The sequence below is a fragment of the Pelophylax lessonae genome, assembly GCF_965119305.1.
Source record: "Pelophylax lessonae genome assembly, chromosome: 11".
Taxonomy (NCBI): Eukaryota; Metazoa; Chordata; class Amphibia; order Anura; family Ranidae; genus Pelophylax; species Pelophylax lessonae.
The window spans coordinates 204,585,319-204,608,280 of NC_138778.1; the positions used below are offsets into that span (position 1 = coordinate 204,585,319).

General features: G+C 46.3%; 1 protein-coding gene across 10 annotated transcripts in view; it reads right to left on the reverse strand.

Moving 5' to 3' along the window:
• Nucleotides 1-17,745, reverse strand: part of KCNQ2 (potassium voltage-gated channel subfamily Q member 2) — a gene marked incomplete at its 3' end in the record, with an annotated part of 158,990 nt that extends 141,245 nt beyond the window's left edge. For all 10 annotated transcript variants that reach the window (XR_014225882.1, XM_082271647.1, XM_082271643.1 and 7 more), the window contains exon 1: nucleotides 17,291-17,745. Coding sequence is in view for 9 of the 10 variants with exons in the window: in XM_082271647.1 (XP_082127773.1) it covers nucleotides 17,291-17,595 (305 nt within the window). The remainder of the gene's footprint in view (nucleotides 1-17,290) is intronic.
• Between the last annotated feature and the right edge of the window lie 5,217 nt (nucleotides 17,746-22,962).

The window sequence follows — 22,962 nt, forward strand, 5'->3', positions numbered from 1 at the left end:
AGGTCCAGAGATGGGTAGCAAAAATGGAGAAAGGTCTGATAGATAAACCATATGGGGAAAGACTTCAGGAACTTATGTACAGTCTAGGGCAGGGGTGTCAAACTCAATTTCATTGCATAATGGTTGCCCTCAAAGGGCCAATTGTTCCTGTAAGACTAGATGTCTAGAGCACCCCACCCCCTTACATCAGATGTCTAGAGCACCCCATCAAACCATCAGAAGTCAAAAGTCCCCCACCCTCCCTTACATCAGAGTGAACCCCCCCCCCCTTACTTTATGGTTCTGCCGGGAAGAATGTGGGGTTGAGCTGGGAAGCAGACAATGCATGGTCTGGAGTAGGTCTGGAGTCAGCTGCTGGAGTCTGCTGAATGCTGAGACGAAGGGGCGCTGCGACAGCACAGAGAGGTGCAGGACACTCCTCTCTGCTAAGAGGGGAGAGCAGGATCTGGTGCAGGAGTTTTGTCCTCCTCTTTACTGCTAAGACAAGGAGGGGTTGACGCAACTGCAGGAGATGTGTGAGGGCCACATGAAACGGTCTGGAGGGCGGGATTTGGCCCGTGGGCCTTGTGTTTGACACATGTGGGCTAGGGGAAAAGGTGAGACATAAAAAAAAATCTTGAAACACATCTAGGGGGGTGAAGAAGGTTCAAAAGGGCAGGACATTCAATATGAAATCAAAAACACAAGGACATGACTATTTGGAGGAAATTTCAAAACTCTCAGAAGTCTTAGAGAATATTATGTTACTAAAAGGGTAGTTGATGCTTCGAATACAACTTCCAGCAGAGATAGTGAGACAGTCAACAATAAATTGCTTAAAACTAGGGATAGACTGATTTTTAGCAAAGCCGATAAATCGAGGGCCGATATGCACTTTCCCCGATATATCGGAATCGGTCCCTGAGGTTACCGATATTGCCGATATTTCGGGAAAGTGCTTGTACTGGAGCGATGCCTGCAGCTAGAGCCATCACCCCGGTACCGGCGTCCATAGCCGATGGTCGGCTGTCTTGTAATTACAACCGATGCGGCTGAGAAGCCGCTCGGCTGTCATTACAAGGAGTGGGAGGGGACATTCTCCCCCCCCCCTCCCCCCAGCCGCTTGCCCGAGTCTCCTGTCCCACCGGGAGACCTGGGCAACCAGCCTGCATGGCCACCGAAGACCCGATCAAAGCCGCATTCGTCATGAGTGACATCACTTCTGGGTACTCTCTGGCGCCAGATTTAAAAAAAAAAAGAAACAACAGCATTCAAAACAGCCAAACTTGGCGTTTTGGATGCTTTTAAGTGCAGAGGAGGGGTTTGGGGACCCCCAGTTCCCTCCACAAAAGTACCTGTAAAAAAAAAAAAAAAAAAATGTTTAAATGTACAAAAATTTAAAATTATTACTTACTGGTAACGTCTTTTCCAGTAGTCTTTCAGAGAGGCACTTCTGAGAGAACCTGGCTCCTCCCTTCTTAGGAAACACCGCCCCAATTCATTGGATTTAAGCCTCCCTCCAGCTGGCTGCCTCAGTTCTTCAAGAGTACCTCCGGCCACTGGGGAGACACAAAGATATATCATACTAACCTCCATCCTCTGATCCTGAAAGACTACTGGAAAAGACGTTACCAGTAAGTAACTTTAATTTTCCCCTATCGTCTTTCAGGACAGGCACTTCTGAGAGGATAAGCGAGTACTTACTTTCAGGGTGGGACTACCGCTTGCAGGACTTTTCGCCCAAAAGCCTGATCTTTAGCGGATAGTAGGTCCAGTCTATAGTGTCTGGAGAAGGTTGTGTAACTGGACCAGGTTGCTGCCCGACAGATCTGCTCCGGGGTAGCTCCAGCTCTTTCCGCCTGAGAGGCCGCCATTGCTCTTGTAGAGTGCGCCTTAATTCCCATAGGGACCTCCTTACCGGAAAGCCTATAAGCCTCACTGATGGCTAGCCTAAGTCTAAGTCTAAGCGTCTGGACGCTTTAGTACCCTTTCTTGAACTATTAAATAAAACAAAAAAGGAATCTGACTTCCTGAACTCCTTCGTGATGTTTAGGTATTGCAGGATGCATCTTCGGACATCTAATTTGTGAAAACTAATTTCCTGTTCCCTCACAGGATCTGAACAAAACGTCGGTAGCACTATCTCCTGGTCTCTGTGGAACCTAGAGACTACCTTGGGCAGAAATGCTGGATCGGTCTTAAAAATAACCCGATCTGCAAAAATTTGTAAAAAAGGTGCTTTAACCGAAAGGGCCTCTAGCTCACTAACCCGTGTGGCGGTAGTGATTGCCACTAAAAAAACTGTCTTGAGGGTTAAGGTTCTCACCGAACAAGACTCCAATGGTTCAAATGGCTCTTTAATGAGAGCCTGCAAAACTAAGGACAAATCCGACATTGGAAATGGGAGACTTCCTGTTGGTCTTTGCCTATTCAAAGCTTTAAAGAAGCGGATCACCCAAGGATCCTTTGCTAAGGGCATTTCTAGGAACACGCTAATGGCTGAAACTTGGCTTTTCAGGGTGCTGATGGCTAACCCCTTGTTTGCCCCCTCTTGCAGGAACTCGAGTACTGACACTGTACTTCCTGCGTCTAAAGAGCTTGCTTTGCACCAACCTCTAAAAAACTTCCAAGTTTTTAGGTAAATACTCTGTGTCTCTTTCTGCTTCCTAGCAGAGAGTTTGCACCAGTTGGCCCGAGAAACCCTTGCTCCTCAACAGTTCTTCAGAAGCCAGGCTGCAAGGTTCCAACGTTGTGCCTGAGGACAGAGTACTGGGCCCTGAAAGAGGAGATCTTCCCTCACTGGTAATAACCAGGGGGGTTCTACCGCTAAGTGTTTTAGGGTCGAGAACCATGGTCTCTTTGGCCAGTGTGGCGCTATAAGGATTAGCGTCGTACTTTCCTCTTGAAACTTCCTCAAGACCGCTGGTATTAGCACCGGCGGAGGGAAGGCATAAGATTTGGGGAACACCCAAGACTGAGCCAGAGCATCCACCCCTAGAGCTCCGTCCCATCTGCTCAGGGAAAAAAATTCAGGTGTCTTTGTGTTCTGCCGTGAGGCAAACAGGTCGATGTTTGGTATTCCCCATCTCTGGGTAATCCCATTGAACACCTCCCGATTTAGAGCCCAGTCGCCTTCTCTTACAGTTTTCCTGCTGAGAAAGTCGGCTAGTTGATTTAACTCTCCCTTGAGATGGACTGCCGAAAGAGAGAGGACTTGGACCTCGGCCCATTGAAAGATCCTCTTTGACAAACCCCATAGGAGATTGCTCCTGGTTCCCCCGTCGGTTTATGTATGCCACCACTGTGGCATTGTTGACCGGATCTGAATGCGGCGTCCCTGTAAGTCTTCCTGGAAGGCTATGAGGGCTAGTTCTACTGCCCTCAATTCCCTCCAGTTGGAGGATTGTTTTGCTTCCTCCGGTCCCCAAGCCCCCTGAGCTAGTTTGGATCCCAGATGGTCCCCCCAGCCTGTGCCGCTTGCATCCGTGGTGATGATTGTGGAGGCTATCTGAACCCAACAGAGGCCCTGTGAGAGATTTTCGGCTTTTCTCCACCACCACAGGGATCTTTTTACTGTGGTTGGGATGTGGATTAATGTATCCAGGGAGTCCTGGCTGCGGTCCCAAGCTTCCAGAATGAATAGCTGCAAGGGACGAAAATGTAGGCCTGCCCACTGAACTGCTGGGATGGCGGCTGTTAGTAACCCCAGTATAGACATGGACTGTCTGACTGAAATTGCTTGGTTGGTTTGCAACTGTCCTACCGCCTTGTTTATCTTCTGCTTTTTGTCCAGAGGCAAGAAGATTTTTTGGACCCTGGAGTCTATCTCGTAACCCAAGAACAATATCCTTTGTGTTGGTACTAGGGAGGATTTTTCTAGATTCAGTAGCCAACCCAGACCTTCCAGAATCCGTGTTGCATCCCGGAGGTTCCAGGACAATTGCTCTTGGGAGTGGGCGAGCAATAACAGGTCGTACTGATGACCGACAATCCCTGTAGCTGCATGAATGCCAAGGTCTCTGCTATGACCTTTGTGAATATTCGGGGGGAAGAGGAGAGGCCAAAAGGGAGGGCCTGAAATTGCCAGTGTTGAATGTCCTCCCCTGTTCTTACGGCTAACCTCAGGAACTTTTGGCTTTTCTCTGCAATGGGAATGTGCAGGTAGGCATCCTTGAGGTCTATTGAGGTCATATAACACTGTGGGGGAAGGATCACCCTTATCGAATAGATAGAGTCTATCATGAACCTCCTGTATCTGATTGAACGATTCAGGGGTTTTAGGTTTAAGATTAACCTGTAGCTGCCTGAGGGTTTTATTACCACAAAAATGTGGGAGTAAAACCCTTCTCCCACTTCCCTTGGTGAAACTCTCCGAATGACCTTCTGTCTCTTTAGGTCCTTGAGAGAGGAGAGTATGGCCATGGCCTTCTTTTCGCACTTTGGCAGATGCGTAATTAACATTCTGGCAGGAGGGGGGCTTGAGAACTCCAGCTGATAACCCTGTCTTATGATCTGAAGGATAAAGGGGCTGGAGGTAATCTCCTCCCACTGAGGAAGAAAGGTCCCCAATCTTCCTCCCACAGTGGTGAGGTTGTCATTGTGACTTTCTGGGCTGTTCAGGAGGGCGAAAAATAGCCCCCCCACGGCCTTTTCCTTTTTGACTCCAGGATTTCCTCGGTCCTTCAGATCTTCTTGGAGCCGAAAAAGTCTTTTGGGGATAAGACTTTCTATTGAACCCCGTCTTTTTCCCCTGTTTCACTGGAAATGATTTTTTCCGATCTGCCGTTTGATCTAGGATGGTTTCTAATCCTGGACCAAATAAGTGGTCCCCTGTAAATGGGATCCCACACAGCTTGGCTTTAGATCCCCCATCTCCTTGCCAAGTTTTTAACCAGAGGGCTCTCCTAGCCGAATTGGTTAAGGCCGATGACCTGGCCGTCATGCGCACTGACTCTGCGGAGGCATCCACAATGTATGCTACTCCCTGTAGCAGCATGGGGAAGGAGGACAATATGGTCTCCTTAGCCGTACCCGCCTCAATGTGTGCTTTTATCTGAGTTAGCCAATATTCCATGTTTCTGGCTACTACAGTAATTGCCTTAGCGGGCTTTAGGTTTCCTAGAGCTGAGTCCCAAGCTTTCTTAAGGAGGGAGTCTGCACGCTTATCCATTGGATCAGGGAGCGACCCCATATCTTCGAAAGCCAAATCCGTATGCCTGGAGACTCGTGAAAAGGCTGCGTCCAGTTTAGGTGATTTGTTCCAGACCGCCGAATCATCCTCAGAAAAAGGAAATCTTTTCCTTTCTGGGTCCTGCCACTCGCTTTTTACGGTGTCTACTAGGACCTCGTTTACTGGGAAAACCTTTTTCTTAGGTTTGCCCAGACCCGCATACATCTGATCATGTAAGGATAAGGCTTTCTTCTCTTCCTGGATTCCCAGCGTGGTGTGGATAGCCGCTAGCAGGCCCTCCACCTCTTCTAGAGACAGCTTGTATCTAGAGGTCCTGTTGGATTCCCCATCCGACCCCTCTGCCTCAGATTCGCCTTGAGAATTGGGGGGTGTGCTATCGCACTCTTCCCCCTGACATTCAGAAACCGCAGGTGCCTCCCCACTTGTAGAGGGTAGTACCTGTGGTGTTGGAGCAATTTCCTGCCGTGCCGACTGGGGGGAACTCTGCGGAAGCTGGATGTTAGCAAACAAATCCTTAAAGGACTGGAAAGTGCTAGTAAGCTCCTTGACAGAGGTGGCTAAGTCTGCATTCTGATTTTCAGTGTGCTCTCTGACTAAACTATCCAGACACTCTCTGCATAATGGTTTAGTCCAGGATTCCCCAGGGTTTTCTTTGCAGGAAGGGCATCTCTTCTTAGCAATATGGGCTGTTTTTGATTTCTCAGAGGCTTTCTGAAATTTGACATAAAAAAGCATAGTAAAAAACATACTCCTACTAGTGCCCCCAGCCCGCACAGCTTGCCCCAACAGAGGGTGTTTCTAGGGACGACCATCACCAAAAGATCCCACAGTGTGACCCTCAGCCTCCCTAATCCCCTTATAGAGCCTTAGGGGAAGAAATGGAGCTAGTGGGAGAAGGGAGTACCACCCCAGGTCTCCTTACCTTATGGTGGCTGGTGCTGTTCTCCCCCGGAGCAGTCCCTGAGGCCTGTGCCTCCGACATGGCTCTTGGAGTGGCTCAGGAAGCTGTCCCCCAGCTTGTTGAAGTGCACCAGCCTTCATATCTGGCGCGCTCACCGCCGCGACCCGGAACTGGAAGTCGCGATCGCCGCCGGAAGTGCCCGCCCCTACCAGAAGTGACGTCATCCGGCCCGGCTGCTCCACACCGGCCGCACCGGGGGGCGGTTGCACAATCGACGGACGCTCTACCCGAGCGTGGAGAGCGGGCCCCCAGCCTGGAAGCCCCCCTGAGCGGGGCTGGGGTGATACCTTTTTTGCGGTGAACAGGTAGGCGGGTCCCCCCCCCCCCCGGTACTGTCTTTCTTGGCCGCTTCTGAGAGTACCCGACTCCCTTGTAGCTTCAGCTATGGCTCCTCTTTGGACGGTGTCTCCCCGCTGGAGGAAACACCAGAACTGAGGCAGCCAGCTGGAGGGAGGCTTAAATCCAATGAATTGGGGCGGTGTTTCCTAAGAAGGGAGGAGCCAGGTTCTCTCAGAAGTGCCTGTCCTGAAAGACGATAAGGGAAAATATTGGCCGATACCGATATGCATTGGCTAAAATATCGATACCGGTATTGGCAACAAAAAAACGATATAGGTCGATCACTACTTCAAACATGTTGTTAGGGACAAACATAGATCTGTACTCATACAAAAAAGTTAACAAAGAGTAAACTTAATGGACCACTTGGTCTTTTTTCTGCCATCACTTTTCTATGTTTCCATTTCAAACACGTATCCAGCATGCTGCCTGCACCATGTGACAGCTGTGGCCAATCACAGCAGATCACATGACAGTTGTACAGAGTGAAAGGCTTTGTTACCTGTGTAACGTTAAAAAACCATACCCCGTCAAGAAACCATACCCTCGTCACTTCCTGTGAGAAACAGCTGAGCAGCGAAGGAGTGCGCATGCTCAGAGAGCCGGAAACATCATGGAAGAGCAGAGAAGATGACAAGTGCGCATGCTCAGAAGGTATGAAATAATTACGGTAGTGAAAGTAATGTTAAACTTGCGGCGGTTACATAAAACAGCGCGGCTGCACTATGAGACATCTCCGCTCCTATCCTTGTAACTTTCCTGATGTGGGCTAATAAATATGAAAGCGGCGGCGGGTGTATGAGATGTAAATGTCGGCTCCGTGATCCGCTTTTATATTTATTACCCCAGATCAGGGAAGTGACAGGGAGAGGAGCGGAGATCACTCATAGTGCAGAGGAGCTGTTTTAATGTAACGGCGGCAAGTATAACGTTAAAAACACTGCCGTGAGAAATCCATACCCTCCGGAAGTGACGAGGGTATGGTTTTTTCACGGAACAACCTGCCTTTCATGATGTCCTATTGTTATGCACTCTGTGATTGGTCACAGTCATCACATGATACAGAGAAGGCCGATCACAGCCTATCTGTACCATGTGATTAGCTGTTGCCAATCACAGCTAATCAATGACACAAACACTGAATAAAATAGTTTTCATTCAGAACATACATACATACACACACACACACACACACTCGTCAAGAAAATTAAGGAAATTTAATTAAAAAAATTAAATTACTTTTTAATCAGAGTATAGCATCAAGTCAATTAAACTTCTGGGATATTGTTCTGGTCCGTTAAGTGGCAGAGGGGGTTGGTATTCAGTTTCAGCTGCTTTGGTGTTAATGAAACAGGAGCACTAGATGGGCAACAATGAGACAACCTCCAAAACAGAAATGGTTTTACAGGTAGAGGCCACTGTCATTTTTTTCCCCTACTCCCCTTTTCTGACTGTTTTTCATTAGTTTTGCATTTGGCTAGGGTCAGTTTCACTACTGGTAGCATGAGGCGATACCTGGACCCTATAGGAGGTTGCACAGGCAGTCCAACTCCTCCAGGATGGTACATCAATAGGTGCCATTGCCAGATAGTTTGCTGTGTCTCACAGCACAGTCTCAGGAGCATGGAGATTTCAGGAGACAGGTAGTTACCCTAGGAGAGCTGGACAGGGCCGTAGAAGGTCCTTAACCCATCAGCGGGACCGGTATCTGCTCCTTTGTGCAAGGAGGAACAGAATGAGCACTGCCAGAGACCTACAAAATGAGCTCCAGCAGGCCACTGGTGTGAATTTCTCTAACCAAACAATCAGAAAAGACCTTATAAGGGGTGGCCTGAGGGCTCAATGTCCTCTGGTGGGCCCTGTGCTCACTGCCCATGACTGTGGAGCTTGACTGGCATTTGACTTTGAACACCAGAATTGGCAGATCCACCACTGGCACCCTGTGCTTTTCACAGATGAGAGCAGGTTCACCCTGAGCACATGTGACAGATGTGAAAGAATCTGGAGAAGCCGTGGAGAAGGTTATGCTGCCTGTAACAATCATTTAGCACGACCGCTTTGGTGGTGGGTCAGTGATGGTCTGGTGAGGCATATTCATGGAGGGAAGCACAGACCTCTATAGGCTAGACAACGGCACCTTGACGGCCATTAGGTATCAGGATGAAATCCTTGGACCAGTTGTCAGACCCTACGCTGGTGCACGTCAATGCCCGGCCTCATGTGGCGAGAGTATGCAGCCAGTTTCTGGAGGATGAAGGAATTGATACCATTGAACGGCCCCCAAAGCTTGCCTGACCTAAATCCAATAGAACTCCCAATGGGACATTATGTTTCGGTCCATCCGACGCAGCCAGGTTGCACCTTCTCAGGAGCTCAGTGATGCCCTGGTCTAGATCTGGGAGGAAATACCCCAGAACACCATACGTCGTCTCATTAGGAGCATGCCCTGACTTTGTCAGGCATGTATACAAGCACGTGGGAGCCATACAAACTCCCAAAGTCCACCAAAAGCAGGTGAGAAAAAAAAAGTGTTATGGTCCGCTGAAGCCAAGGTTGAACATTTTTGCCACAATTCCAAAAAGGTATGTTTGGCGCAAAAACAAACACTGCACATCACCAAAAGAACACCATATCTCAGCGAAGCATGGTGGTGGCAGCATCAAGCTTTGGGACTGTTTTTCTTCAGCTGCAACAGGGGCCTTAATCAAGGTAGAAGCAATTATGAACAGTTCCAAATACCAGTCAATATTGGCACAAAACCTTCAGGCTTCTGCTAGAAAGCTGAACGTGAAGAGGAACTTCATCTTACAGCATTTAAACGACCCAAAGCATACATCCAAATCAAGGAATGACTTCACCAGAAGATTAAAGTTTTTGGAATGGCCCAGCCAGATCCCAGACCTGAATCCCACTGAAAATCTGTGGGGGTGATCTGAAGAGGGCTGTGCACAGAAGATGCCATCACAATCTGACAGATTTGGAGTGTTTTTGCAAAGAATATTGCAAAGACAAGATGTGCCATGCTGATAGACTCATACCCAAAAAGACTGAGTAATGTAACAAAATCAAAAGGTGCTTCAACAAAAGTATTGTTTAACCAGTTCTGGACCGGAAGGATTTGCACGCTTAATGACCAGGCCATATTATGCGATTCGGCACTGCGTGCCTTTAACTGACAGTTGCGCGGTTGTGTGACGCTGTACATAAATAAAATCAATGTCTTTTTTTCCCCACAAAAAGCTTTTTGGTGGTATTATATCATCCCTGGGATTTTTTTTTTTTTTGCGCTATAAACAAAAAAAGAGCGACAATTCTGCAAAAACTATTTTTGACATTCTGCTATATACATTCCAAAAAACAAAAACAAAAAAAAAAAACAAAAAAAAAAACAAAAAAATGTAAAAATCAATTTGTAACATTTTAGGCCAATTTGTTTTCTGCTACATATTTTTTTTTTGGGGGGGGGGGGGGGGGAATGCACCAAGCGTATTTGGATTGGTTTGCGCAAATGTTATTGCGCCTACTACTAACTATAGGAAAGATTTATGACATTTCTTTTTTTTTTTAACTAGTAATGGCGGCGATCGGCGATTTTTAGCAGGACTGGGACATTGCTGCGGACAGATCGGACCCCTGACTGACATTTTTGACACTTTTAAGGGGGACCAGTGACATTACTACAGTATAGGCGCACGACCGATGTAGTGATACGTCGGTTCCTGCAGGAGGGGCTGCCTGCCGCAGTAAAAGAGGTTAAGGGTGTGCACACTTATGGAACCACATTATTTTAGTTTTTTATTTTTACTCCCCCCCCCCCCCCCCCCCCCAAAGATTTAAATTTGTTCTTCAATGGAGTTCTACAGTTTATAGATCACATCAAAAAGGTGGGAAAAGTTCTGAAATGATTTATCTTTATCTCATTTGTTTACATCACAGAAACCTGACATTTTAACAGGGTTGTGTAGATTATATATATATAATATATTATATTATATTTTATGTATTTTTATAATTTTTTTTATATATAATCACCATAAAATACAGATATGGCAAGGAATACTAGAAAAAAAAATTATTCCATGGAAATAAAATAAATATATCTTATAGTGATGTACTGTATATCATAGTGATATATACAAGTAGACTGATAAAAATAATTTTAAAAAATTGTCCTGAAACAACACCAACAAGGATTTGATGCTGTTGGATTACTCTTCCCCTCTGTAGGGTCCCCCATTTCTGGATACTAGCTTGTGGTGTCACCCCCAGTATTAGTACATATGGCAACACGGCAGTTTCTACTCCATAGAAGCCCCATGTCTGTCCTGAACTGCAACCACTTTGCTCCCACTAACTGTGCGCATCCCAGTAACTAAAGTTATGATTAAGCAAATCGAATTTGTGAAACGCGTTAACTGCTTCCTCCTGTTGTCTGTTTTGTCCATGAGGTTTGCAATATTTGGATACATTTTTATTCAATAAGGCCCCGTTCACACTGGGGCGATCCGATTTCCCGGGGCGACCTCCGAGGTCGCGGTGCGAGCAGCGCGCCGCGACCTCTGAGCGGCCGGCACGGACTTCATAACATTGAAGTCTATGACGGTCGCTCCAGGTTGCCCCAAAGAAGCTCCGGACCCTTTTTCTAAGTCGGAGCAACTTGTGTCGCTCCTATTAGAACGGGTCCACAGCTTCTCTATGGAAGGCGACCTGTGAGGCGACCAGGTTGCCTCACAGGTTGCCCCAGTGTGAACGGGGACTAAAAGTCCACTGTTTACCTTCCATATCGGAGTGCGGTCAAAACTTCTCTTGTGTTTGGATTTGCTCAGTATTGAACGTACTCCCGCATAGGACAGGTAAATCTCAGATTGATAAAGTAGAGAAAGGCCTCTCGTTCCCTTTCATAAACCTCCATCATTCAGAAAATCCTAATACATACATGCCAGTATGGCTCATCAAGGTGGTACTTTTGCCAGCAACATGCTCACCCCAAGTATGGTGGATGAGGCTGGTAAATGAGTATTGTTCCTCCATGAAGCTATGGTAGAAGATAGCACCCTATTATTAGGCGCCCGAAAGCAAGCATGATAAACGATGTTGGCACCTCAATACAGAATTTAAACCTCGGCACGTCTAATAAATGGTAGTAATAGGTACTCTCACATGCTAGCAGATGGAGGTGGTATCCCTTTGCATGTTGGTGAACCTCATCACTGTTGGTATACTCCAGTACTGTCACGCATAGGAGTGGTAGATAAGTATTGAGTATCTCAGCACTGTTACAGAACTCCAGCATGGTTAGTACTTCACACAGGACTGGTCGATGGTGGTACCTTATTATTTCCAATTAACCCCAGTATTGTCAGGGTGCAGTTACATACAAGCATAGCAAATGGTTGTGATGTCCCAGTATTGTTAGGTACTTCCACATAACTATAGCACATAATGGTACCCCAGTACTGTTATTTACCATGGCAGATAATGGTATACTAATACTGTCACGGTACTGAAGTACTGCCAGGTACTCACAGAGGTACACTAGATGATGATGATGATGATGATGATGCCTTAGTTTTGGAAGGTACTCAATAGGTACGCTAGATTATCAAACCCCAGTACTGGAAGGTACTCGCAAATACTAGATCATATCTCAGTACTGCCAGGTACTCATACAATAGGTGGCATCCTAGTATAGACAGTATGGCCAGTAGTGGCAGGCGTTCACATATAGGCATGGTTGATGGTACCCCACAATTATCAGTGCACAGATAGGTACTCACATGTAGGAACAGAGGGTAGTACCCTTAGTATTGTCAGGTATTCACACATAGTAGATGAAGGTGGTGCCCCAGTACTATCACTGTACCCTTGGTATTCTCACATAGGAATGGTAGATAAAAAGTAGGAATCCAATACAATCACTGTGCCCTAGGTACTCGCATGTAGGCATGGTAGATAAAGATGGCATCCAGTACTAGAGTACCCTCATCCCCAGTGCGCACAGGATGAAGGAGGTACCCCAGTACTGAAGTGGACTCAAGGTACTCACACATAGGCATGGTAGATGGCAGTAGTACCCCTGTATTAGGGTTGTGCTTCCGGTAATCACACATAGGTATGGTAGATAAAGATCATACCCCAAAATTAAGGGTGTATCCCCTGGGTACTCACACATAGGCATAGTGGATGAAGGTGCTATTCCAGTATTAAGGTTGTACTCCCAGGTAGTCAGATTTAGGCATACAAATAGACATTTAGATGGTACCCCATTACCAGAAATCCCCCCCCCCCCCCAGTACTCATACATAGGCATGGTAGATGAAGGTGGTATCTCAGTATTAGGTGTGCCCCCCACAGTACTTACACACAGGCATGGTGAAAGAAAGTTGTAAGCCAGTATTAGGAGGTGTCCTCCAGGTACTCACACATAGAAGTGTTAGATTAATGTGGTAATCCTGTATTAGGTGTGCCCCCCAGTACTCACACACAAGTATTGCAAGTGTTTCTGCAGAATTAGGAGTGTCTTCCCCCAGTACTCTCATGGTGGCATGGTAGATAAAGGTGGTACCCCAGTATTAGATGTATTCCCATGCAGTACTCACACATGAGTATGGTAGATGAAGGTGGTACCCCAGTATTAAGAGTAGCCCCCAATATTCATACAAAGGCATGATAGATGGAGGTGATACCCCAGTATTAGGAGTACCCCCTCTGCAGGACTCTCATATGCATTGAAGATGGTACCCCAGTATTAGAATTATCCCCCGTTACTCACACAGACATGGTAGATGGTGGTATCCTAGTATAAGGAGTACCCCTTAGTGTGCACACAGAATATAGTAGATGATGATACCCCTAAAAGAGGGGCACCCCACAGAACTCACACACGGTCAAGATAAAGGTGATACCCCAATATTAGGTCCACCTCAGATACTCACAAATAGGCTTGGTAAATGTAGGTGTCCCCCAGGTAATCACACATAGGCATGGTTGATGAAGGTGGTACCTCAGTATTAGGACTATCCTTTAGGTACTTAAACACAGGCATGGCAGATAAAGATTGTACCTCAGTATTAGGGGGTCCCTTCCTAGTATTCACACATAGGGATGGTGGTACCCCAGTATAAGGAGTACCCCTCCTCCAGTACTCACACACAGGTCAGGTAAATGAAGGTGGTATCCCAATATTATATATATCTCCCGATTACTCATACATAAGCATTGTAGATAAAGATGGTACCGAGTATTAGCCCCTCACTCCAGTGATCATATATAAACAGGGTAGATAAAGGTCATAGCCCAGTAATATAAATCCCCCCCCCCCTCCACCCCAGTACTTATCCATAGGCATGGTAGATGAAGGTGGTACCCCCAAGTATTCGGATTAACCCCTCCAGTACTTACTCATAGGTATGATAGATAAAAAGGTGGTACCACCAGTAATAGGCAAGACAGATAAAGGTGGTACCCCAGTATTAGGAGTACCCCCTTGCAGTGTTCACACATAGGCATGATAAATGAAGGTGGTACCTCAGTAATATCAGTTACCCCTCCAGTATTCACATCATAGGTATGGTAGACAATCGTACCCCAGTATTGGAAATATCCCCTGGGTTCCCACATATAGGCATGGTAGATGAAGGTGGTACCTCAGTATTAGGACTAACCCCTATCAGTAATGACACTAAAGCAAGGTAGTTGGGAGGTACCAGAGTTTTAAGAATACCCCCTCGTATTCACATAGGAGCATGGTGGATGAAGGTGGTACCCCTGTTTAGGGGTTATCCCCTGCAGTACTCACACATAGAAATGGTAGAAGAAGGTGGTACCCCAGTAAAAAGTACCACCCTATAGTATTCACACATAGAAATGGTGATACCACAGTATTAGGGGGTGTCCCCCAATTACTCACACATAGGCATGGTAGATGAAGGTAGTACCCTAGTATTTGGAGTAACCACCAGGTATGGTAGATGAAGGTGGTAACCCAGTATTAGGAGAACCCTTCAGGTACGTAGAGAGAGTAGATGGTGGTACCGAAGCATCAGGAGTATCCCCTTCTAGTACTCACACATACTGTAGGTGTGGTAGATGAAGATGGTACCCTGGTATTAGGAGTACCCCCAGGTATAGTAGATGAAGATGGTACACCAGTATTAAGGGTGTACCCTGGTATTAGCGGTACTTACACATAGGCATGGTAGATTAAGTATTGGGGATGTACCCCCGGTATGGTAGATGACAGTGGTACCCCAGTAACGGAGATTTAACCCAGGTATGGTAGATGGTGGTACCCCAGTATTGGGGTGTACCCTAGGTATGGTAAATGATGGTGGTACCAAAATATTAGGGGTGTGCCCCCGGCATGGTAGATGGTGGTACCCCAGTATTAGGGGTGTACCCCAGGTACTCACACATAGGCATGGTAGATGAAAGTGGTACCCCAGTATTAGAATTACCCAGAGGTTCGATAGATAAAGGTGGTACCCCAGAATTAGGGGTGTACCCCAGGTACTCGCACATAGGCATGGTGGATGAAGGTGGTACTCCAATATAAGGGGTGTACCCCGGTATTAGCATTACTCATACACAGGCATGATAGATGAAGGTGGTACCCCAGAATTAGAGGTGTACCCCAGGCACTTAGACATGGTAGATGAAGGTGGTACCCCAGTATTTGGTGTGTATCCCAGGAACTCACATATAGGCATGGTATATGAAAGTGGTACCCCAGTATTAGGAATGCCCCCTTCTATGGTAGATGAAGATGGTATCCCAGTATTAGGGGTGTACCCCAGGTACTCACACATAGGCATGGTAGATGCAGGTGGTACCCAAGTACTAGGAGTACCCCCAGGTATGGCAGATGAAGATGGTACCCCCGTATTAGGGGCTCACCTCAGGTATGGTAGGCGAAGCTCGAGCCCAGTATTAGGGGTGTACCCCAAGTATGGTAGATAATGGAGGTACCACAGTATTAGGGGTGTACCACAGGCACGTACATATAGGCATGGTGGATGAAGGTGGTACCCCAGTATTAGGGGTGTACCCCAGGTACTCAGACATAGGCATGGTAGATAAAGGTGGTACCCTTGTATTGGGGGTGTACCCTAGGTATGGAAGATGAAGATGGTACCCCAGTATAGGGGTGTTCTTCTGGTTCCCACACATAGGCATGGTAGATAAAGGGGGGTACCCCAGGTACCAATACATAGGCATGGTAGATGAAGGTGGTACCCCTGGTATGGCAGATGAAGGTGGTACCCCAGTATTAGGGGTGTACCCCAGGTACTCACACACAGGCATGGTAGATGATGGTGTTACCACAAGTATGGTAGATGATGGTGGTACTCCTGTATTTGGGGTGTACCCCAGGTATAGTAGATGTTGGTACCCCAGTATTGGGGGTGTACCCCAGGTATCCGCAAATAGGCATGGTAGATGATGATGGTGGTACCCCAGTATTGAGGGTGTACCCCAGGTATGGTAGATGAAGGTGGTACCTCAGTATTGAGGGTGTACCCCAGGTACTCACACATAGGCATGGTAGATGGTACCCCAGAATTTGGGGTGTACCCCAGGTATAGTAGATGAAGGTGGTAACCCCAGTATTGGGGTGTACCCCAGATACTCACACATAGGCATGGTAGATGATGGTGGTACCCCAGTATTAGGGGTGTACCCCAGGTATGGTAGATGAAGGGGGTACTCCAGTATTGGGGGTGTACCCCAGGTACTCACACATAGGCATGGTAGATGATGTTGGTACCCCAGTATTGGGGGTCTACCCTAGGTACTAACACATAGGCATGGTAGAAGATGTCAGTACCCCAGTATTGGGGGTGTACCCCAGGTATGGTAGATTATGTTAGTACCCCAGTATTGGGGGTGTACCCCAGGTATGGTAGATTATGTTAGTACCCCAGTATTGGGGGTGTACCCCAGGTATGGTAGATGATGTTGGTACCCCAGTATTGGGGTGTACCCCAGGTATGGTAGATGATGCTGGTACCCCAGTATTGGGGGTGTACCCCAGGTATGGTATATCGATGTTGGTACCCCAGTATTGGGGGTGTACCCCAGGTATGGTAGATGATGTTGGTACCCCAGTATTGGGGGTGTACCCCAGGTATGGTATATCGATGTTGGTACCCTAGTATTGGGGGTGTACCCCAGGTATGGTAGATGATGTTGGTACCCCAGTATTGGGGGTGTACCCCAGGTATGGTAGATGATGCTGGTACCCCAGTATTGGGGGTGTACCCCAGGTATGGTAGATCGATGTTGGTACTCCAGTATTGGGGGTGTACCCCAGGTATGGTAGATGTTGGTACCCTAGTATTGGGGGTGTACCCCAGGTATGGTAGATGATGTTGGTACCCCAGTATTGGGGGTGTACCCCAGGTATGGTAGATGATGCTGGTACCCCAGTATTGGGGGTGTACCCCAGGTATGGTAGATCGATGTTGGTACCCCAGTATTGGGGGTGTACCCCAGGTATGGTAGATGTTGGTACCCCAGTATTGGGGGTGTACCCCAGGTATGGTATATCGATGTTGGTACCCCAGTATTGGGGGTGTACCCCAGGTATGGTAGATGTTGGTACCCCAGTATTGGGGGTGTACCCCAGGTATGGTATATCGATGTTGGTACCCCAGTATTGGGGGTGTACCCCAGGTATGGTAGATGAGGTTGGTACCCCAGTATTGGGGGTGTACCCCAGGTATGGTAGATGAGGTTGGTACCCCAGTATTGGGGGTGTACCCCAGGTATGGTAGATGAGGTTGGTACCCCAGTATTGGGGGTGTACCCCAAGTACTCACACATAGGCATGGTAGATGAAGGTCCATCCTCGGGGTCTCTCCAGCACATTGTAGAGGAAATTCTGCAGTTTGCGGTAGAAGGCGTTCCTCTTGGGGGGTTTCCCGGTCCCATGGACGGTAGATCGGGGCTTGCTGCTGAGGATGCCGCTCCTCTTGCCGGTGTGGTCGGAGCCGTCGATGAGCAGAGCCCCGTCCCGGCTACATTCCGGGGGCCCCCCGGGGTCCAGCCCCACAAAGCCCACCTTCAGCTTCTTCTCCCCGGGGGGGCCGGGGTACACCCCCCCATTGCGGGATTTCTGCACCATCACCGGGGATCCGCCCGCTGGGGTGTCCGGACAGACGATGAGAGGGCTCCGGGGGGGCTCATGGCACCGACTATGGGGGGCGATCAATGCAGCGGCTCAATGATCGCCGAATCTCTGCATTCTCTCCCAGGCTCCGCCTACACACAGACACAGGACACGCCCACTGTCCCTTTAACTCTTCGCTGCTCCCCCATTGGCTGCCCATACAATGTACCCAGTCAGCTTCCTCCGGAGGATACATTGTATCTGTGTCACTCTACAATCCCATTGTACGATCTTTTCCCCCATCTGATCGATTATGCTACACCGCCATGGAACGCAGGCCGTATTCGCAACGACTCCATCGTAAGATCGATCGCCGGCTAATTGAGTAAAGGATTTTCAATCAATAACAGTTCATTTTGTATAAAATGTATTCAAATATTCACGATCAATCAGCGATCACAACCTACACCGATCAAAGGATCGATGACTTTACCGCCGTGCCAGAACGCCCGATTTCCCATATACATACAGAATAATCGATTGGGTGTGATCAGTCTTTGCGATATTAACCAGTTCCAATACATCACTGGATTCGGTAAATAATGAGCAGATTAGATCTATATCATAAAATAAGTTGTACAACCAGATTGTAACATCTTTAAGGGGCGCCATACACATTACAATCTCACCGTACAATCTTGGTACCATCATTTTTATGATGGCCGCTTCATTTTAATTTTTTTCTTCTGCAAATAATCCGCAAATATTCAAATAGCCTTTCCAATCGAATTAGACCCAACTTCGATCAAACTAAGACAAACGGGTGTGGAAAACGATCAATCGATTGGCAGCACTGAGATGATTCTACCATGAATACAATCATATTTTGTTTGACTGGATTATGAGATTCATCGGTGGAAAGAGAAATGCGATCAATAACTCATATCTTAGCTATCAATTGAAATCTGCTTCCCTGTGTGTGGCATATTGAATGGGTGCTGACTTTCGATCGATTATACCTGTCGAAAAGGGATCGATCGGAAAACAAAGGGGTCAATTATCAACGTGTGTATGGCCACCTTGGGGCTTACCAATGCTATGTATTATGAGGACAAACCCAATCTATCCAATCAATTTGTATCCAATCAGGCAGGCCTTTGCACTGCATAATTGTTGGTAGATCTAAGGCTCACCATATACGTTACAATCTCCATACAACCTATCTGAGATGTACCCAAACCATGTAATATGAGGACCTACCTAATCTATCTAATCAATTTATATCCGGTAAAGCACACTATTGAAATACATAGTTGTTGGCAGATCTATAGGAGATTGTTCACATCATGTATGGTGAGCATTAAGGAGATTGTACAACAAGATTGTAAAGTGTACAGTGAGCTTTAAGGTGGCCATATACTATACAACCTGATTGTACAATCTCCTATAGATCTATCATTAACTATGTAGTGCACAAGCCTGCTTGAATACAAATGGAACAGATTGTTTAGGCGTGTCCTTCTATTACATAGTTTTGGTAAACGTAGAGATTGTACAATCAGATTGTATAGTTCATGGCCAGCTTATTCCCTTGGAGCCGGCGCCTCCCGGCCCTTTAAGGGGTTTATGATGCTGGGAGGCAGGGTTTATGATCATGTGACCGCCGTAATTGGCTGTCACGGTGGTCACATGATCAATAAGCTCACAATCGCAAGCATCGATCGTGAGCTCTCCATCAGAAGCCGGTAACTCTGCCGGGAGCCCACAGCTGTATTCCACCAATTCACGCAAATATGCGACTGCTCAGCCCACCCACCGAGATATTTGCATGAGGTCGGCGCCAACGCGTGAAGGTATCCACACACATTACCAACTAATTTCAAGATTTTGATCATCTTTATTTATTTCGATAATTTGATAGATGTAATGTTCAATCGGATGCAGGAGTGCGAGAGGAAGAAGCAGCACCTGGAGTCTATCAGTTCATGCTGATAGGAGGAGAAAGCAGAGTGACAGGTTGGGGGCTTGTCCGGGACAGCCAGGAAGTGGTTGAATGATATTGATGATCAGAATGAGGACATCTTGTGGCAGATAGGAAGTCCTGCAGGGTGGAGCTCAAGATTGAAAGTGAATATTACCATAAAATATGATTTTTTTTTATTGCAAAGTAATTGTACAATCAGATTGGTATAGTGCATGGCTAAAGGTTAACTCCACTTTCGTGGGGAAAAATTCAGCAAATAAAGAAAAAAACAATATAGCGTATATAATTGCGACACAAATCATATTGTGATTGAATGTTATTAAAAATCCCCTTTCCTTTTCAATCTGCAGCTGTTGTAATTTTCTGGAAATGCAATGCAATATGGCTGCCTGGAGCTGTTCTGTACACAGAATGTATACTGACCACACCCCCAGAAACATCATTTCCTGCTTGTGTGATTGGCTCCCCAATTTTCCCAGAAGTCTGCACTAAGATACAAGGCAGATTTCAGACATCCCCTGCAACAAAAATGTCAGTTTTGGTGAGATACTCCCAATAGGAACACATCTAAAGGGATGCAGACCCAGCAGCTTTCCTCATTAGTGCTCTGCAGCTGCCACAGCTGATTGATAATTATGAAACCACGCCCATTAGACCCACTCAGCACAGAGGCACAGAGGAACAAACAGTGATTTCTTCAGAATAACAAAAGGTAGGAATCTGCAAAAAAGTTTGTTAATATCCCTGCAATGTACAGAGATCACCCAGAGAGGAATGTTTTTTTCTTAGCAAAAATGGAGTTACTCTGTAAGGTATCCACACATGTTACAACCTAATTGCAAGATTTCGATCATCTTTATTTATTAGATGAATTGATAGATGTAATGTTAAATCTGATGTAGGAATGTAAGAGGAAGAAGTAGCATCTGGAGTCTATCAGTTCATAGAAGAGAGCAGAGTGACAGATTGGGGGCTTGTCCGGGACAGCCAGGAAGTAGGTTGAGTGATATTAATGATCAGAATGAGGACATCTTGTGGCAGATAGGAAGTACTGCAGAGCGGAGTTCTTGACTGAAAGTGAATATTAGAATAAAATATATATTTTTTTTTTGTAAAGAGATTGTACAATCAGATTGTATAGTGCATGGCCAGCTTAAGGTATCCACGCATTTTACAACCCAGTTGCAAGATTTCAATCATTTTATTTATTCAATGATTTGATAGATGTAATGTTCAATCAGATGCAGGAGTGCGAGAGGAAGAAGCAGCAGCAGGAGTTTATCGGTTCATGCTGATAGGAGGAGAGAGCAGAGTGACAGGTTGGGGGCTTGACAGCCAGAAAGTGGGTGGTTGAATGATATTGATGATCAGACTGAGGACATCTTGTGGCAGATAAGAAGTACTGAAGCTTAGCAGAAGAAATTGGTCTTACATGCCTTATAGCAGGGATCCTCAAACTACGGCCCTCCAGCTGTTGCGGAACTACACATCCCATGAGGCATTGTAAAATCTTGACATTCACAGACATGACTAGGCATGATGGGAATTGTAGTTCCAGAACAACTGGAGGGCCACAGTTTGAAGACCACTGCCTTATAGCATTAGGACCAGACAACGCTTGGTTGGCCACCAGGGCCAGGATAGGTACCCCTTCATGGAAAAATTCCTCCGTTTTCAGTAATGCCAGGTTCCACTTCTCCTTTCACCCCACGTCAGGCCGAGGTAAAGTAAAAGAAAAGGGCTCCAGATGACGTGATAACGTTAAAAAGTTGTATTTTTCTCCACCAGTAAAATAACATGTAAAATCAATGCTCATAGTATTCAATAAAACCATCACAGACGGAGCCCAGAGGGGAAAGTGGTGGTTTCCTGCGTGCGTTCCACTCGCTCCCGTGACGTCACAACGTACATTCCATCTTACGCGTTTCGTCACTACGGTGACGTCTTCAGAGGTCCTAATGCTATAAGGCACGTAAGACCAATTTCTTCTGGTGAGTGATCCATCTACTACCCTACACGGTGGAGAGTGATCGGTACCATAAGGCCAATTGGCGGACCTGCACAGAGCACCTGCACTTTACTTCTTTATTTTGCACAAAATAATATTTCCTTTGAATTGTATACACTAAATTCACCTTTACTTATATGGACTTACAGAGCACTTATGAGACACTAGCACTGCACACGTCTCATGCACTTTTATTTGAATTATATTAAATTCACAGTCCATTTTGGCGCGGGGGATATACCAACAGTATGCCATTCTGACATTCTGTTGACAACTAAGATATGTCACTTGGACAGGAAGTGCAGGGAAATCTCCCTGCCGGGACAGATACACTGCATAAAAATAATAATAATAATACAAATAATAATAACGAAAAAACAAAACCAGAACTCTAGCAAAAGATAGCAAAATTTAAATGACCAGCCTATTAACCACTTGACCTTCAGAAGGTTTTACCCCCTTAATGACCAGGCGATACGGCACTGCGTTACTTTAACTGACAATTGTGTGGTCATGCGACGCTGTATGTCTTCCCCCCCCCCCCCCCCCCCCACAAATAGAGCTTTCTTTTGGTGGCATTTGATCACCTCTGCATTTTTTTATTTTTTTTTATTTTTTGTGCTATTATAAAAAAAGAACGACAATTTAAAAAAAAATACATTTTCTTTCTGCTATAAAACACATCCAATAAACAAAAAAAAAAAAAAAAAACCCCACATATTTTCAAAAATTTAGGCCAACATGTATCCTGCTACATATTTTTTGATAAAAACAAATCCCAATGGGTGTATATTGATTAGTTTGCACAAACGTTATGGCATCTACAAACTATGTGATATTTTTATTTATTTATTTATTTATGTTTTACTAGTATTGGCGGCAATCAGCAACTTATAGCAGGACTGCGATATTGCGGCAAACATTCTGACACTAACTGACACTTTTTTGGGGACCAGTGACACCAATACAGTGATTAGTGCAAAAACATATGCACTGTTACTGTACTAATGACACTGGCTGGGAAGGGGTTAACATCAGGGGCAATCAAAGGGTTAAATGTGTGCCAGAATCACTACAGTGTAGCACGACCGCGCAATTGTCAGTTAAAGTAACACAGTGCCCTATCTCAAAAAATGGCCTGGTCATGAAGGGGGGAGGGGTAAAACCTTCTGGAGCTGAAAAGGTTAAAGGAGAAAATAACCAACGCTGTTCACCTTCAATGCAGTGTTTCCCATATTTCTGCCACTAGATGTCCCCCTCACTCTGATGGCCAACCTCTTTCAACCAGCTTCCTCTGCTCCCAGGCCATCCTGGACCTGCCTCCAGCTTGTGATTGGACAGTGAAAGGAGAAGCAGCAAAGTGATGAGCTCCTCTCTCTGTCACTCTGCT